The sequence below is a fragment of the Pristiophorus japonicus genome, chromosome 19, assembly GCF_044704955.1.
Source record: "Pristiophorus japonicus isolate sPriJap1 chromosome 19, sPriJap1.hap1, whole genome shotgun sequence".
NCBI lineage: Eukaryota > Metazoa > Chordata > Chondrichthyes > Pristiophoridae > Pristiophorus > Pristiophorus japonicus.
Window position 1 is genome coordinate 87,681,370 of NC_091995.1, and position 15,820 is coordinate 87,697,189.

The window sequence follows — 15,820 nt, forward strand, 5'->3', positions numbered from 1 at the left end:
CACTCTGTTGCTGAGTGTCAATGGTCCCATCCCGGGACGTATTGTCCCTTGTGATGGCGTGAATTGCCGATCCCCCTGCCATTGTCTCTGTTGCTGGCCCACCCTAGAGTCTGTTGCTACCTGGGCGGTGTCGAATTGCCCTTGCCTGCCTGCGGGGTTCTGAGTCTCGTTTACAATGTTAACTCCCTGGTCCATCACCACGTTGGAACCAGGGCTGCGCGCGTAAATTATCTTGGTCTCCTCTTCCCCTGCCATGAAGGTCTGAGCTATCAACGTTGCCCTTTCCAAAGTCAAGTCCTTGGTCTCAATAAGCTTCCTGAAAATCCCGGCATGACCAATGCCCTCAATGAAGATATCCCTTAACATCTCCTTCCTGCAGGCATCTGTGAACTTACAGAGGCTGGCCAAACTCCGAAGGTCCGCAACCGAAGTCCGATATGCTCTGTCCCTCCCGACGCCGGTGTGTGTAGAACCGGTGCCGGGCCATGTGTATACTGCTCGCCAGCCGCTTCCTCTCCCAGCCAGTCCTTCATGACGAAGCTCTGCTGAAGCCTCTCAACAAAATCGTCCCAGTCCTCACCAACACAGTCCTGTTCCTCTGTGCCACCGGTGGTCATCCTCATGGGTCGTTGTACTGCAGACAAGGTCACTATGTGACCTGAACCTTTATTCCCAGGACCAAGAAGTGCTGACCCTGCGTGGGACCTCCCCTTTATATACCTGGATGTCCAGGTGAGGAGTGTCTCCCACAAGTTCACCCCCTGTGGTCAAGGTGTGCATTACTCAGGTGCATACAGTGTACAGTGTTGTTACATAAGGGTTACATTTATGTGAAGGTTACAAACATGACAGTAACCAGCTGACCTACAGGAGGTGACACCAGGGGCTGGGGCAGTTACAAGTTACAGTCTCTCGGCCACAGGCACTATGTGAAAAAGAAATGGAACAGAGTAGGGTGTGGGGGGGAGGGTGGTGTGGGGGGGCGGGGGGAGAACGAGAGTTAAACTCCATCAAAAATAAATGCAAACATAAAAGATCAAAAGAAAAAAGTACAAACAGACCCGATGAGCCAAACGGCCTCCTTCTGTGCCACATATTTCGATGATTCTAATACAACCACTTGTATTTATATAATATTGCCTTTAACGTGGTAAAACTTCCCAAGGCTTTTCACAGGAGTGTTATAAGAGGGGAAAAAAATTGCCACCGATAATTGAGCCAGATAAGAAGAAATTAGGACAGGTGACCAAAAGCTTGGTCAAAGAGGTAGGTTTTAAGGAGCGTCTTGAAGGAGGAAAGAGAGGTAGAGAGGTGGAGAGGTTTAGGGAGGGAGTTCCAGAGCTTGGGGCCCAGGCAACAGAAGGCACGGCCACCAATGGTTGAGCGATTATAATCAGGGATGCTCAAGAGGGCGGAATTAGAGGAGCGCAGACATCTCGGGGGGTTGTGGGGCTGGAGGAGATTACAGAGATAGGGAGGGGTATAAAGAATAAAACAACCATGAAGGAATTGTGTCATGCGTTCTTGATATTTTGGCCGACGAGGAGGCTACTGTGGCTATGCCAACGTTAGCTGCACAGTGTCACTCCGATCCTATTTTCTGCCAATCTTCAATGACCTCTGCACATTAAACAACCGTGTCGAAGGCACATTTTGTTCAGAATCCTTCCCCCCCAGGCCCCTGAAATCTTTCTTTCAATCACCGCGGAACCATCCCAGTACACAAACGACACAACCAGCCTCCTGACAAAAGCATTATTATTTTATTTATTTATTAAATATCAATATTTAAAAAGCGGTATTAAAAAAATGTACAATACTTTATCCACAAGAATCTTACATTATGCACATTCATTGCACCTAAAATGCAACTGTATTTAAGTTATTTGTTAATATAAATTTTTTTTTCTCTGTTTCAAGTATTATTAAAGTGAAAAGGGATTAGTGCATTGGAAAGGCCACCGGTAATAAAAAGACAAACAGTATTCCCAACTCCCTCCTGAACATTCCAGGGAGATTCCCAGTTTCGATGGGGTTGGAGTCCCCTCTGCCTCCTGGCCTCCCAGATCCACCGAGGGTCGACTGTCCTCGAATCAGGAGAACTTTCGGCACCCCTGCAGTGCCTGCGGAATTCGTCGGGAGCAGAGTTCTCTGGCGGGCGGCTACCCTGCCTCCCATTTGGAAAGGAAAAGGGCCAAATCTGCATGGTCGCGGAATCGAGCCAGTGGCCCCATTTGTTCCCGTGAGTTGGGTCGGCACTTGAAACAGAGCCGCCAACACCAGCTCTACCACAGCGAACCCCAACAGTTAAAACAACTGCACGGTGCACGTGCGTCAGTCAGTGGCCCAGTGGCTCAGTGGGCAGCACACTCTCGCCTCTGAGTCAGAACATTGTGGGTTCAAGTCCCACTCCAGAGACTTGAGCACAGAATCCAGGCTGACACTCCCAGTGCAGTACTGAGGGAGCGCCGCACTGTCGGAGGTGCCATCTTTCAGATGAGATGTTAAACCGAGGCCCCGTCTGTCCTCTCGCAGGGGGATGCAAACGATCCCATGGCACTATTGTGACGAAGAGCAGGGGAGTTAAACCTGGTGTCCTAGCCAATATTTATCCCTTAATCAACATAACCAAAAAAAAACAGATTATCTGGTCATTATCACATTGTGGGAGCTTGCTGTGCACAAATTGGTTGCTACAATTCCCACATTTCAACAGTGACTACACTTCAAAAAGTACTTTATTGGCTGTAAAGCGCTCTGAGACGAACTGAGGTGGTGAAAGGCGCTATATAAATGCAAGTCTTTCTTTTCTTTATACGTATGTATAATAGGCATAATGTATGTATACACACACATACATATATATTATATATACATACAGATACATATATACACACACACTCATATATTATATATGCATACATATACATATATACACACAGACACGCACGTATATATTATATATGCAGTTACACCAATGTTCCTGTTAAATTTTATTTTGGGTGCACGGCCCCTTTAAGGGGCTGCGTGGCCCATTTAAATTCCCGCACGTGGAGAGTTTTCCTATTGTAAAGACGGTAAGCGGCCGGTGTGGGAGAGCCGGACCGCTGGGAGTCTTCGCAGCCTATCAGGAAGATTAACGTACACATATACATATATATACATAAATATTCCGCATATATATATTTTTAAAATACAAATGTTTTATTTCTCTCCCCAGACGTTTTGGGATCTGTCTGCTCCGCACACCTCTCTGGGAAGGAGGGCCTTGCTGTGGGCCCCACTCTTGCTGCCTGTGGCTGCGACAGAGGTGGCACAACATACGCTGGAGAATCCACCAGGCCGACACCCCCAGGGCAGTGCCGAGGGAGCGCCGCTCTGTCGGAGGTGCCGTCTTTCGGATGAGACGTTAAACCGAGTCCCTGTCTGCTCTCTCAGGTGGATGTAAAAGATCCCAGGGCACTATTTCGAAGAAAGAGCAGGGGAGTTATCCCCGGTGTCCTGGGGCCAATATTTATCCCTCGATCAACAGAACAAAAAAGCAGGTTATCTGGTCATTATCATATTGCAGTTTGTGGGAGCTTGCTGTGTGCAAATTGGCGTTGCCCACATTACAACAGTGACTACACTTTGAAAGTACTTCATGAGCTGTAAAGCGTTTTGAGACGTCCTGAAGTCGTGAAAGGCACTATATAAATGCAAGTCTTTCTTTTCTTTATACGTATGCATAATGTGTATATATAGCCAAAGGTGAGCAGAGGAGACGTTACAAGGACACCCTCAAAGCCTCCCTGATAAAGTGCAACATCCCCACCAACATCTGGGAGTCCCTGGCCAAAGACCGCCCTAAGTGGAGGAAGTGGATCCGGGAGGGTGCTGAGCACCTCGAGTCTCGTCGCCGAGAGCATGCAGAAATCAAGCACAGGCAGCGGAAGGAGCGTGCGGCAAACCAATCCCACCCACCCCCTTCCCTGTTCAGCCATCTACGGACTCATTCTAAGAGTGGAAGCAAGTCTTCCTCGATTCCGAGGGACTGCCTATGATGATGATGATACACACACAAGCACATATTGTCTGCCGCGTTTCCCACATTACACTTCAAAAAAGTACTTCATTGGCTGTGAAGCACTTTGAGACGTCCGGTGGCCGTGAAAGGCGCTATTTCAATGCAAGTCTGCCTTTCTTTCATTGTCCCCTGCCATTCCCCTCCAGCACCACTTGGGGACAGAGCTGCTCCACTAACCTGAGAACAAAGTGATGAACTCCTTGTTAAGTCGGGGGGGGGGGGGTGTGGGGAGGGTGTGGTCTTGAGGCAGATTGAAGTGACAGGCAATCCTGAGACTCGAAGCCCACAACCCGGTGGCCACACAACATCTGCCAGCTTTGAGGCAAAGAGCTTTTAGCACCCGGCCAGAGAGTATAACATTCCTCTTTCTGCTGATGCAACCTTCACACACCCCACGGTTTTTGCAAGTTCTTGGCAGAGGGTAGGGCATATACACTGGGACTGCCGGGAGGCACAATCTCTAGCACCGCATCAACGACAGTCATTTTACTGTCTCGCAGCGGGAGTGATAGAACCCGCAGCACGTTCAAAGCTGAGAAATTTAACACGTACGCCAGGGTTCGGTCAAATTAAAAGGGGATCGACTCTCTGTCTGAGGGAGGGTGGGGCCCACAAGTTCACCGTCTCCACACGACAAGCGAATCCACTTGCTGCAGGGCCTGCTTTCGTAACGCGTTGGGCCCACAGGTCTCCGAGTAATAATTGAGGGTTTTTTTGGGGGTGGCGGGATGGCCCCTTTAAGGCCGGTAATCCCACGCCTGTGTTGGTTCTGGTGCTGAGGCTGCGCGGGATAGAAAGCAAGAAAGACTCGCATTTCTATAGCGCCTTTCACGGCCACTGGACATCTCAAAGCGCTTTACAGCCAATGAAGTACTTTTGGAGTACTGTTGTAATGTGGGAAACGCGGCAGCCAATTTGCGCACAGCAAGCTCCCACACACAGCAATGTGATAATGACCAGATAATCTGTTTTTTTTGTTATGCTGATACCAGAGGAAATGTCCTGTTCTACAAATCGGACAACTTCCCATCAGTAAACAGGAATACATTACAAATAAATAGCTTACGCAGGAGCGGAGTGGATATAATCAAAGCGAGAAAGTAACTTGCTTATTTATTTATGTTTATTTGTTTCAATGTGTTTGTTGTGTAAAACCCTGCAAATTTTTTAATTTGAGGGGTGTGGGGGGGTATTCTCACTTATAACCCCGCCCCCCCCACTCCCGCTGCCTTCTCCTCTCTCGCTGCACAAGGGGAGAAGGGAGAGGCGACAGCGACTAGCCCAGCGTCCAGCTAATCGACAGCCCTCTGGCGCGCGATTGGTCTCGGTGTTTTGTTTGTTTATTTACATCTGGTTTCCCGGGAGATGGGTGCGGATTGTAGGTATAGCACCGACGCGCGGGGCGTGGCGGCCGTGGGTGGAGCGGCGGGGGTCAGTTCCCCATCCCCCCCCCCCCCCACCCCCGTCGCCGGTCACTGCCCCCGCGCGGGTGCGCGGGCGGGCAGGCTGTCGGCGCGACCCGGGGGGAGGAGGGACCGCCTCCGCCGCCGCCTCTTGCCGTAGCTGTGGGGGTCGCCGGTATTGAGGGGCGCCGTGTCGTCCTTGCCCTTGTTCACCGCCAGCAGGTACAGCCAATTGGCCAGGTTCTGGGTCTGGCAGGTGGCCAGCGGACAGCCCCAGGACCCGTGGCGGCTGAGGTGGTGCCCCGAGCCCTGCTTGTAACGCTTGACTCGGCTGTGCGGCACGTGGCTGGAATCAAAACACAAACAGAAAAAAAACACACAGAGTCAGTCAGTCCGTCCGTCGGTGTAACCGTAGACTCTCACAACAACAACAACAGCAGCATTTAATCGCGATTTATTACAAGAGGATTTGAGTACAGCAACAATGACTGAAATCCGGAATCCTCGGGACCGAATCCGTGCCGGATTTTGGGTTTTGCCGGATTTCGGACCTCGGCACCCGCCGAAATGTCCGGTTTTCAGACAATTGCGGTTGTCAGAATTCTGGATTGGGGACGTTGCACCTGTCTAAGAGCAAAGACGCCTTACTGCAATTATACAGGGCCCTGGTGAGACCACACCTGGAGTAGTGTGCACAGTTCTGGTCTCCTTACCTAAGGAAGGATATACTTGCCGTAGAGGGAGTGCAACGAAGGTTCACCAGACTGATTCCTGGGATGGGGGGATTGTCCTATGAGGAGGGACTGAGCAGACTAGGCCGATATTCTCTAGTGTTTCGAAGAATGAGAGGTGATCTCATTGAAACATACAAATTTCTTACAGGGCTTGACAGGGTAGATGCAGGGAGGATCTGGCTGGGGAGTCTAGAACCAGGGGTCCCACAGTCTCAGAATAAGGGGTCGGCCATTTAGGACTGAGATGAGGATAAACTTCTTCACTCAGAGGGTGGTGAATCTTTGGAATTCTCTGCCCCAGAGGGCTGTGGAGGCTCAGTCGTTGAGTATATTCAAGACCGAGATCGATAGATATTTGGATTTTAAGGGAATCAAGGAATATGGGGATAGTGCAGGAAAGTGGAGTTGAGGTAAAAGATCAGCCAGGATCTCATTGAATGGCGGAGCAGGCTCGAGGGGCCGAATGGCCGACTCCTGCTCCTAATTCTTCTGTTCTTCGATTGTGAGGGCATCACAGCCATTGGTATTCTGTCCCAGTGCCCACTTTCCGGCCGGGATCAGCGGCTGGCCATCGGGAGCAGGAACGTTGGCCAAAGGGCCCTGTGTGGGATCATCCTATGCTGTCCGTGCTCAGCGCCACGGCAGACTGTGCCCACACCCCAACCGAACCAATAGGGGGCGTTACACCCGGCAGCCTCAGTAATCGCTGATTACCTGTCATCGGTGCTTTCCTCAGTGTCCTCCGATTTCAAGTTGAGGAATTCTCGAGGGGAGCTGCGGTAATTTTCCAGCATATCCACCCTGGAGTCTTTCAGCTTCTGGAGGTACAGGAGGAGGGCGGGCGACGGGGGAGGAGTCCTGCTGGGGGCAGGGGAGGGGAGAAACACAAAAAGAAAGAAAAATTAAAACCTCCCGTCAGACTCGAACGTCACCGCCTTCAATACACAACTGTACAAGTAAACATAAGAATATAAGAAATAGGAGCAGGAGTCGGCCATTTGGCCCCTCGAGCCTGCTCCACCATTTAATAAGATCATGGCTGGTCCGATCATGGACTCAGCTCCACTTCCCCGCCCGCTCCCCATAACCCCTTATCCCCTTATCGGTTAAGAAACTGTCTATTTCTGTCTTACATTTATTCAATGACCCAGCTTCCACAGCTCCCTGAGGCAGCGAATTCCACAGATTTACAACCCTCTGAGAGAAGAAATTTCTCCTCATCTCAGTTTTAAATGGGCGGCCCTTTATTCTAAGATCATGCCCTCTAGTTCTAGTCTCCCCTATCAGAGGAAACATCTTCTCTGCATCCAACTTGTCAAGCCCCCTCATAACCTTATACGTTTTGATAAGATCACCTCTCATTCTTCTGAATTCCAATGAGTAGAGGCCCAACCTACTCAACCTTTCCTCATAAGTCAACCCCCTCATCTCCGGAATCAACCGTGTGAACCTTCTCTGAACTGCCTCCAAAGCAAGTATATCCTTTCGTAAATATAGAAATTAAAACTGCATGCAGTATTCCAGGTGTGGCCTCACCAATACCCTGTACAGCTGTAGCAAGACTTCCCTGCTTTTATACTCCATCCCCTTTTCAATAAAGGCCAAGATTTCATTGGTTTCCTGATCACTTGCTGTACCTGCATACTATCCTTTTGTGTTTCATGCACAAGTACCCCCAGGTCCCGCTGTACTGCAGCACTTTGCAATCTTTCTCCATTTAAATAATAACTTGCTCTTTGATTTTTTTCTGCCAAAGTGATTGACCTCACACTTTCCAACCTTATACTCATTGCCAAATTTTTGCCCACTCACTTAGCCTGGCCAAGTCTTTTTTGCAGATTTTTTGTGTCCTCCTCACATATTGCTTTTCCTCCCATCTTTATATCATCAGCAAACTTGGCTACGTTACACTCGGTAACTTGACCGAGATATCTGACAGGTCTCACACTGACGGTGATGGAGTGAGCCACAGTGTCAACTGTGGCTCAGTGGGTAACACTCTTGCCTCTGAGTCAGAAGGTTGTGGGTTCAAGGCCCACTCCAGAGACTTGACCACAAAAAGCCATGCTGACACTCCCAGTACAGTGCTGAGGGAGTGCTGCACTGTCGGAGGTGCCGTCTTTCACACATTAAACTGCAACCCGTCTGCTCTCAGGTGGATGTAAAAGATCCTGTGGCATTATTTCAAAGAAGAGCAGGGGGCGTTATCCCTGGTGTCCTGGGGCCAATATTTATCCCTCAATCAACAAAAACAGATTATCTGCATCATTGTCACGTTGCTGTTTGTGGGAGCTTGCTGTGCGCAAATTGGCTGCCACGTTTCCCACATTACAGCAATGACTGCACTCCAAAAGTACTTCATTAGCTGTGACACAACATTCAGTGGTCGTGACAGGCGCTATATAAATGCACTGTGCTGAATATGTGTTAAATGAGTTTGCACCTGTGCTTCCCGCACTGTGAGCTCACCTTTCTCTCCTCCTTCAAGACGCTCCCTAAAACCTCCCTCTTTGACCCAGCCTGTCCTAATATCGGCCGAAGAGGCTTTGGGTCCAATATGTGTTTGATTACACTCCTGCAGAGCGCCTCATGGACTGTTCACCGCGTTAGGTGCGCTGTTGTTGTTTGCAAACAGACCCGAATGTAATAGAGGTGTGCGGCGATCTCTCACCTGTCGGTGTCCTCTGGCCCCTGTGGTTCGCCGAGAGCTCCGGTCTGTAAATACAGCACTGCGACCAGGACCAGCATCAACGCCATGGTCACCCGATCTGAAAACCCACAGGCTGCACCGTTAATCACATTGTACCGGGAGCAGCGTGTTGCGATGGGGAGACGCGGGAACCGGATTAAAATCTAAAGATTGTCAACACACCTTCACCGCCATTGTCGCGTGATTTATGATCAATGATTGCTAAACGTGAACAATATACAATGTTCCTATTTAAACTCCAATAATTCCCTGGCAGCTGTGAGTGAGTCCACTGCAAGGCATGGTTACTGCACTGGCAAACTCACCCAGCAATCTCACCTGGCAACACCACACAGGTAGCCCACGTGGTAAATGGAACTGCAGTGAGGGGATAACCCACATCAACAGGACAGTGTAGAGGGAGCTTTACTCTGTACCTAACCCCATGCTGTACCTGCCCTGGGAGTGTTTGATGGGACAGTGTAGAGGGAGCTTTACTCTGTATCTAACCCCGTGCTGTACCTGCCCTGGGAGTGTTTGATGGGACAGTGTAGAGGGAGCGTTACTCTGTATCTAACCCCATGCTGTACCTGCCCTGGGCGTGTTTGATGGGACAGTGTCGAGGGAGCTTTACTCTGTATCTAACCCCGTGCTGTACCTGCCCTGCGAGTGTTTGATGGGACAGTGTAGAGGGAGCTTTACTCTGTATCTAACCCCGTGCTGTACCTGCCCTGGGAGTGTTTGATGGGGACAGTGTCGAGGGAGCTTTACTCTGTATCTAACCCTGTGCTGTACCTGCCCTGGGAGTGTTTGATGGGGACAGTGTCGAGGGAGCTTTACTCTGTATCTAACCCCGTGCTGTACCTGCCCTGGGCGTGTTTGATGGGACAGTGTCGAGGGAGCTTTACTCTGTATCTAACCCCGTGCTGTACCTACCCTGGGAGTGTTTGATGGGACAGTGTAGAGGGAGCTTTACTGTGTATCTAACCCCGTGCTGTACCTGCCCTGGGCGTGTTTGATGGGACAGTGTCGAGGGAGCTTTACTCTGTATCTAACCCCGTGCTGTACCTACCCTGGGAGTGTTTGATGGGACAGTGTTGAGGGAGCTTTACTCTGTATCTAACCCCGTGCTGTACCTGCCCTGGGAATGTTTGATGGGAACACTCCCAGGCTAGAAAAACCTTTTTACGCAGCGAGAGGTTAGGATCTAGAATGCACTGCCTGAGAGGGTGGTGGAGGCAGACTCAATCACAGCTTTCAAAAGGGAGTTGGATAAGTTCCTGAAGGAAAAAGAATTGCAGGGCTACGGGGAAAAGGCGGGGGAGTGAGACTGGCTGAGGTGCTCTTGCAGAGAGCTCAACGGGCCGAATGGCCTCCTTCTGTGCTGTAACCATTCTGTGATTTTATGACTTTTGAAACCAACCCAGGAGTAGTCATTACAAAAAATAAAATAAACAAAACTAGTCATAAATCATAAAGAATGTTGTTACGTGCCCCTGTGCATTGTAAGCTCAGAGACAGGCAAGCACGGATTTTATTACTGTTTAATCAACTCCAGAGGTTCAGAGATCAGCCCTAATATCTTAGGAGCTATTTGAACTTTGTTGGGCTGTTTTTCCATTTCTGGCGAATCGTGCGCTAGTTGAATTGCGGACGTCATTCCCGGGGTTGGAACAGTTTCTGTTTTTTCTTGTTTTGGTACACAGGGTCATCCTCAAATACTCCCAGGTCAGGGACAGAGTAAAGCTCGCTCTGCACTATCCCCATCAAACACTCCCAGGGCAGGTACAGCATGGGTTAGATACAGAGTAAAGCTCCCTCTACACTGTCCCCATCAAACACTCCCAGGTCAGGTACAGCACGAGTTAGATACAGAGTAAAGCTCCCTCTACACTGTCCCCATCAAACACTCCCAGGTCAGGTACAGCACGGGTTAGATACAGAGTAAAGCTCCCCCTACACTGTCCCATCAAACACTCCCAGGGCAGGGATAGAGTAAAGCTCCCGCTACACTGTCCCATCAAACACTCCCAGGGCAGGTACAGCACGGGTTAGATCCAGAGTAAAGCTCCCTCTACACTGTCCCCATCAAACACTCCCAGGCCAGGTACAGTACGGGGTTAGATACAGAGTAAAGCTCCGCAGCACTGTCCCCATCAAACACTCCCAGGACAGGTACAGCACGGGGTTAGATACAGAGTGAAGCTCCCTCTACACTGTCCCATCAAACACTCCCAGGGCAGGTACAGCACGGGGTTAGATACAGAGTAAAGCTCCCTCTACACTGTCCCATCAAACACTCCCAGGGCAGGTACAGCACGGGATTATATACAGAGTAAAGCTCCCTCTACACTGTCCCATCAAACACTCCCAGGGCAGGTACAGCATGGGGTTAGATACAGAGTAAAGCTCCCTCTACACTGTCCCATCAAGCACTCCCAGCACAGGTACAGTGTGGCTGACCCATCTTGGTCCTTTCACCCAGTGGGTTATGGGATATGACTGCACCAAAACCCATTAAAAACTTTTTTTATCCATTCATTCACAGGATGTGGGTGTCACTGGCAAGGCCGGCATTTATTGCCCATCCCTAACTGCCCTCGAGAAGGTGGTGGTGAGCCGCCATTTCAAAGGGCAGTTATAAGTCAACCACTTTGCTGTGGGTCTGGAGTCACATATCGGCCAGACCGGGTAAGGGCGGCAGATTTCCTATCCTGAAGGACATTAGTGAACCAGATGGGTTTTTAACACCAATCCAGTAGTGTCACGGTCACCATTACTGACATTAGCTTTTTTTATTCAGGATTTTTATTTAATTAACTGAATTTAAATTCCCCAGCTGCCGTAGTGGGATTTGAACTCACGTCTCCGGATCATTAGTCCAGGTCTCTGGGTTAATAGCCCAGTGACGTTGCAACCTCGGAGAAAGAGACTTTTGCCCGAGCCCCACGTCTCAGTCTGATGCACAGGCTGCTTTGTAAACTCAGACTGATTAATATTTATCCAGACCTGTGGTATCCCTAACCCAGTGGGTGACGTCAAGAGGGACTTGATTCAAATGGGTCAAAGTTTAACCGTTCAACAAATGACTAATGTTGCACTTTGCTGTAACTCAGAACTGTCGATATATGGGTTTGTTTTTTACCCCTCTCCTCAATATGTCCGTAATTTATTTGCTTCATGGGTTATTTGCTTAAGAATTCATAGCAACACACTGTTATTAAGAACTAGTTGGTTTATTAGCAAAAGGTTTAACAATCACACTACACATTACCAGTTCACCCACCAGGCTCACAACGACCTGCCTCATTGTGAATCCCCCGAACCCAACTGGCTGGGGTTTTATTGAGTCTTGTGAACATCACGTGACTGGCTAAGCCGCTCCCAACTTACTTGTTCTACGAACCCGTGAGCATACTCGCAGGTGTGTACATTACAATGTCTATTTCTTATGAATGGTACGTTCCACTAGAGCCGGACATACCTGTCCAAGGGACCATTGTTGATCGGTGAGCCGGTACAGTGCGCGTGGTGGGCAGGGGCTATTCGAATGTAGGAGGGGGCAATATTACATCCGGTTCCCATCCCGTTACACGTCCGGCAAGGCCGTATCACTGGAGAATGATCAGGAGCACGAACCCCCCCCCCCCCACCACCAGATGAATAGCCCCTCCATTGTCTGGACCAATGGCAACACCCTCAACTGCTGCTAACATCGGCCGGCCTATCACGGAGCAGGAACGGAGCCTACCCAGAAACCTGTGAGGAAGGCTGGGATATGTGTGGATATTAGTTGAGGACAGTATTAGATTCAGCTGTTATACCAACAGCGACGCCCCACTCAGTTAAATAGCCCTCGTGCCTTTGTCACCTGTAGCCTCGAACAATTCCAACGCACTCCTGGCTGGCCTCCCACCTTCCTCTCTCCATAAATGTGAGCTCATCCAAATCTCGTCTGCCCCGTGTCCTAACTCGCACCGAGTCCCACTCACCCATCCCCTGTACTCGCTGACCAACATTGGCTCTGGGTGCAGCAATGGCTCAGTTTTTATAATCTCGTGTTTAAATCCCTCCATGGCCTCGCCCCCTCCCTATCTCTGTAACCTCCTACAGCTCCACAAACCTCCGAGGTCTCTGCGTTGCTCCAATTCTGGCCTCTTGACCACCCCTGACTATAATCGCTCAACCATCGGTGGCCGTGCCTTCAGCTGCCTGGGCCCCAAGCTCTGGAACTCCCTCCCTTAACCTCCCCGCCTCTCTCTCCTCCTTTAAGACACACCTTAAAACCTCCCTCTTTGACCAAGCTTTTGGTGGCCTGTCCTCATATTCCCTTATGTGGCTCGGTGTCAACGTTTGATAATCACTCCTGCAAAGTGCCTCGGGATGTTTTACTATGTTAAAGTTGCTACATAAATGCCAGTTGTTGTTGTAGAAGCTGTCAACCAGAGATGGTTGACATGGAAAGGTCATCGACAACCTGTGTCTCAAAGTGTGTCAGTGTCTCCAGGAATTAAGGAAGAAAATTGGAGGGGGGAACGGTAATGAATTGAAGGGAAGGTGAATTTTCTGGTGATTGGAGGATTCTGTGAGCTAAGACAGGGTTAAACACATTCCTGCTGTTGAGTAATGTCTTCAGCAGCAGTTCATAACTTATGGGCTGGGGTTTTGGATTATAAATTGGCTGCTGACTGATTTATTTGCATATATTTTTACTCAACGACAGCTCATGAGTTATATCAACAACGAGACGACAGCACAGCTTTGAGCACATGACGGGCCACAAGACAGCTTCTGGTGACTCATCAAGCTTTCGACACAGGCGAACGCATTGCCTCTCGCACGCCGAGGCAGGCGTGAGGGCGTACAGCCACTGGCCCGCGGTGTCCTGGGGGCTCGGGAGGGGCTGGCCAACTCGGCCCGGGGTTACCGCGCCTCATTGCTAACCGCTGACTCAGGTTCCTGCGCAGGTCAGCACGGGGTCGGGACTCGGCCGCGAGGTGCCCCGCGGTTGAGTAGCCTATCCGGGGGTTGTGCGCGGCTGGGGGGGGTGCCCTGGGGCTGAATAGCCCACTCGGATCGGGACTCGGCTGCGAGGTGCCCCGCGGTTGAATAGCCTATCTGGGAGTTGTGCTCGGCTGTGAGGTGCCCTGTGGTTGAATCGCCTGTTCGGATCGGGCTCGGCTGCGAGGTGCACCGTGGTTGAATAGCCTATCTGGCGGTTGTACTCGGCTGTGAGGTGCCCTGTGGTTGAATAGCCTACTCGGGCCGGGACTCGGCTGCGAGGTGCCCCATGGTTGCATAGCCTATCCAGATCGAGCTCGGCTGCGAGGACGCTCACGGTTGAATATCCCAGCAGCGCTCACTATCTAAGCTCACCCGTCAGAGACAACACCGGCGCGATCTCCGACAGGGCGTTCTGGTCAAGCAGCCTCCCTCCTGGCGTGAGACTGGTGTCATTGGGGGGTGGTGGGGGGGTGCCCCATGGCTCAGCCCGAGCCCTCCATAACCAGCATCCACACACAGTCATCTTTTCAGCTCAGATCCCTGCAGAGAGATCAGGAACTGGAACCCTGGCTGATATTTCCACCCCCTTTGCTCACTCGTTGGTTACTGAGGCAAATAATTCTCCTGCCCCCAACCCCAGCTAACTCAGCGCAGACTGGGAATGAAACCCGGGGACTCTCAGCTGTGCCTTTCGGACCCTGTAGCGATACCGATAGCAGCACGCATTGTTCACTGACAGTTACATCGAGAAACAGCCTTAAAGGGGCAGCACAGTGCCTGATACAGCGTTTGGCTCGATTGGTTAAAGAGCGTGTCGATGGTCCCACTTCCCAGCCGTGCCGAGCCTTCTGCTCTCGGACAGAATGGCCGCAAAGTTACAACAATCCGTCTCGGGAATGGCGATACGCAGAAAAAGTTCAGACCAGGGCTCCCGCTCCTGATTGCTGACACCTGGTAACCCTACCCTGTCCCAAACTCGCGTGGTTGCCAAGAGGACAGAGGATTGCGATGCTCACCACAGTTGAACATCCCGATGACACTCGTCGCGCAGGCTGCGACAGGTGGGATGCCCAGTTAGGTGGGACACTGATGATGGACCCCAGCACCAAGGGAAACTGTACCCCAGTAACATTCATCCCCTTCAGGAGAAGAGGGCAGGGGGGGGTGGAACAGGACTGGTCGGAACCAAAAAGCTGGCATCCCACCTGCAATTCTTTAAACGCCCAGGATTGATGCAACGACTTGTGAGGGCAGGTTAGAGCTCATTCAAGCACACCGGAAACGTAGATATTAAATACGATGAACGAGTTGTAACCTAACGGATACCCATTTAAAAATAAAAATAAAGCACCTACCTGATTTCATCTGGTGTCGCAGGAACGACAGACTTTGCAAGTTATCTTTCTGTGTAATAATCCCTGACTGAAAATTTACTTCCCAAGATCCAATTCTGGCACTTGCTCAGTCTGAGGGTTTCTCGGTCTCTACCTCTGGTGCCTCGTGCTGTGGCCTTTAAAGCTTTATGCCTTTGAAAGAGGGCGGGAACTACTCGTCTCTCACACACACTCACACACACACACACACACAGATAGTCATACGTAGCAACACTAGTTCTTCCTCTTCCAGTAATTTAAATGCATCCTGTTCCATTTCACGTTATACCGATTTCACTGTTGAAGCTTCGACAGAGCAGCAGCCAGCGGCTTATTAAAAAAGGAAAAAAACTTGCATTTATATAGCGCCTTTCACAACCTCAGGATGTCCCAAAGTGCTTTACAGCCAATGAAGTACTTTTGAAGTCACTGTTGTAATGTGGGAAACGCGGCAGCCAATATTCAGCAAGGTGGATGCAGAGAGGGATGTTTCCCCTCGTGGGGAGATCCAGAACTGGGGGGCCATAGTTTCAGAATAAGGGGCCGCCCAC

At 50.4% G+C, this 15,820-nt stretch overlaps 1 protein-coding gene across 2 annotated transcripts; it reads right to left on the reverse strand.

Annotated features, from left to right (window-relative positions):
• Positions 1 to 1,800: 1,800 nt before the first annotated feature.
• Positions 1,801 to 15,375, reverse strand: LOC139230520 (pro-adrenomedullin-like). Of its 2 annotated transcripts, none has more exons than XM_070862349.1 (4): positions 15,252 to 15,375; positions 8,875 to 8,971; positions 6,918 to 7,061; positions 1,801 to 5,815 (listed from the first exon to the last, which is right to left on the reverse strand). In XM_070862349.1, exons 1-4 carry the CDS (start codon positions 15,259 to 15,261, stop codon positions 5,539 to 5,541), a joined length of 528 nt encoding a protein of 175 aa, XP_070718450.1. In that variant the 5' UTR covers positions 15,262 to 15,375; the 3' UTR covers positions 1,801 to 5,538. The 2 variants fall into 2 exon arrangements, with proteins under 2 accessions (XP_070718450.1, XP_070718449.1); XM_070862348.1 differs by having other exon boundaries at positions 6,918 to 7,064.
• Positions 15,376 to 15,820: the final 445 nt, after the last annotated feature.

Bases quoted from the DNA above. Each gene is read 5' to 3' on its own strand.
- LOC139230520 (XM_070862348.1), bottom strand. The intron at 7,065-8,874 runs GTGAGAGATCGC...CCCTGCCCCCAG, and splicing joins GGGCCAGAGGACACCGACAG to CAGGACTCCTCCCCCGTCGC. The intron at 5,816-6,917 runs GTAATCAGCGAT...TTTTGATTCCAG, and splicing joins GAGGAAAGCACCGATGACAG to CCACGTGCCGCACAGCCGAG.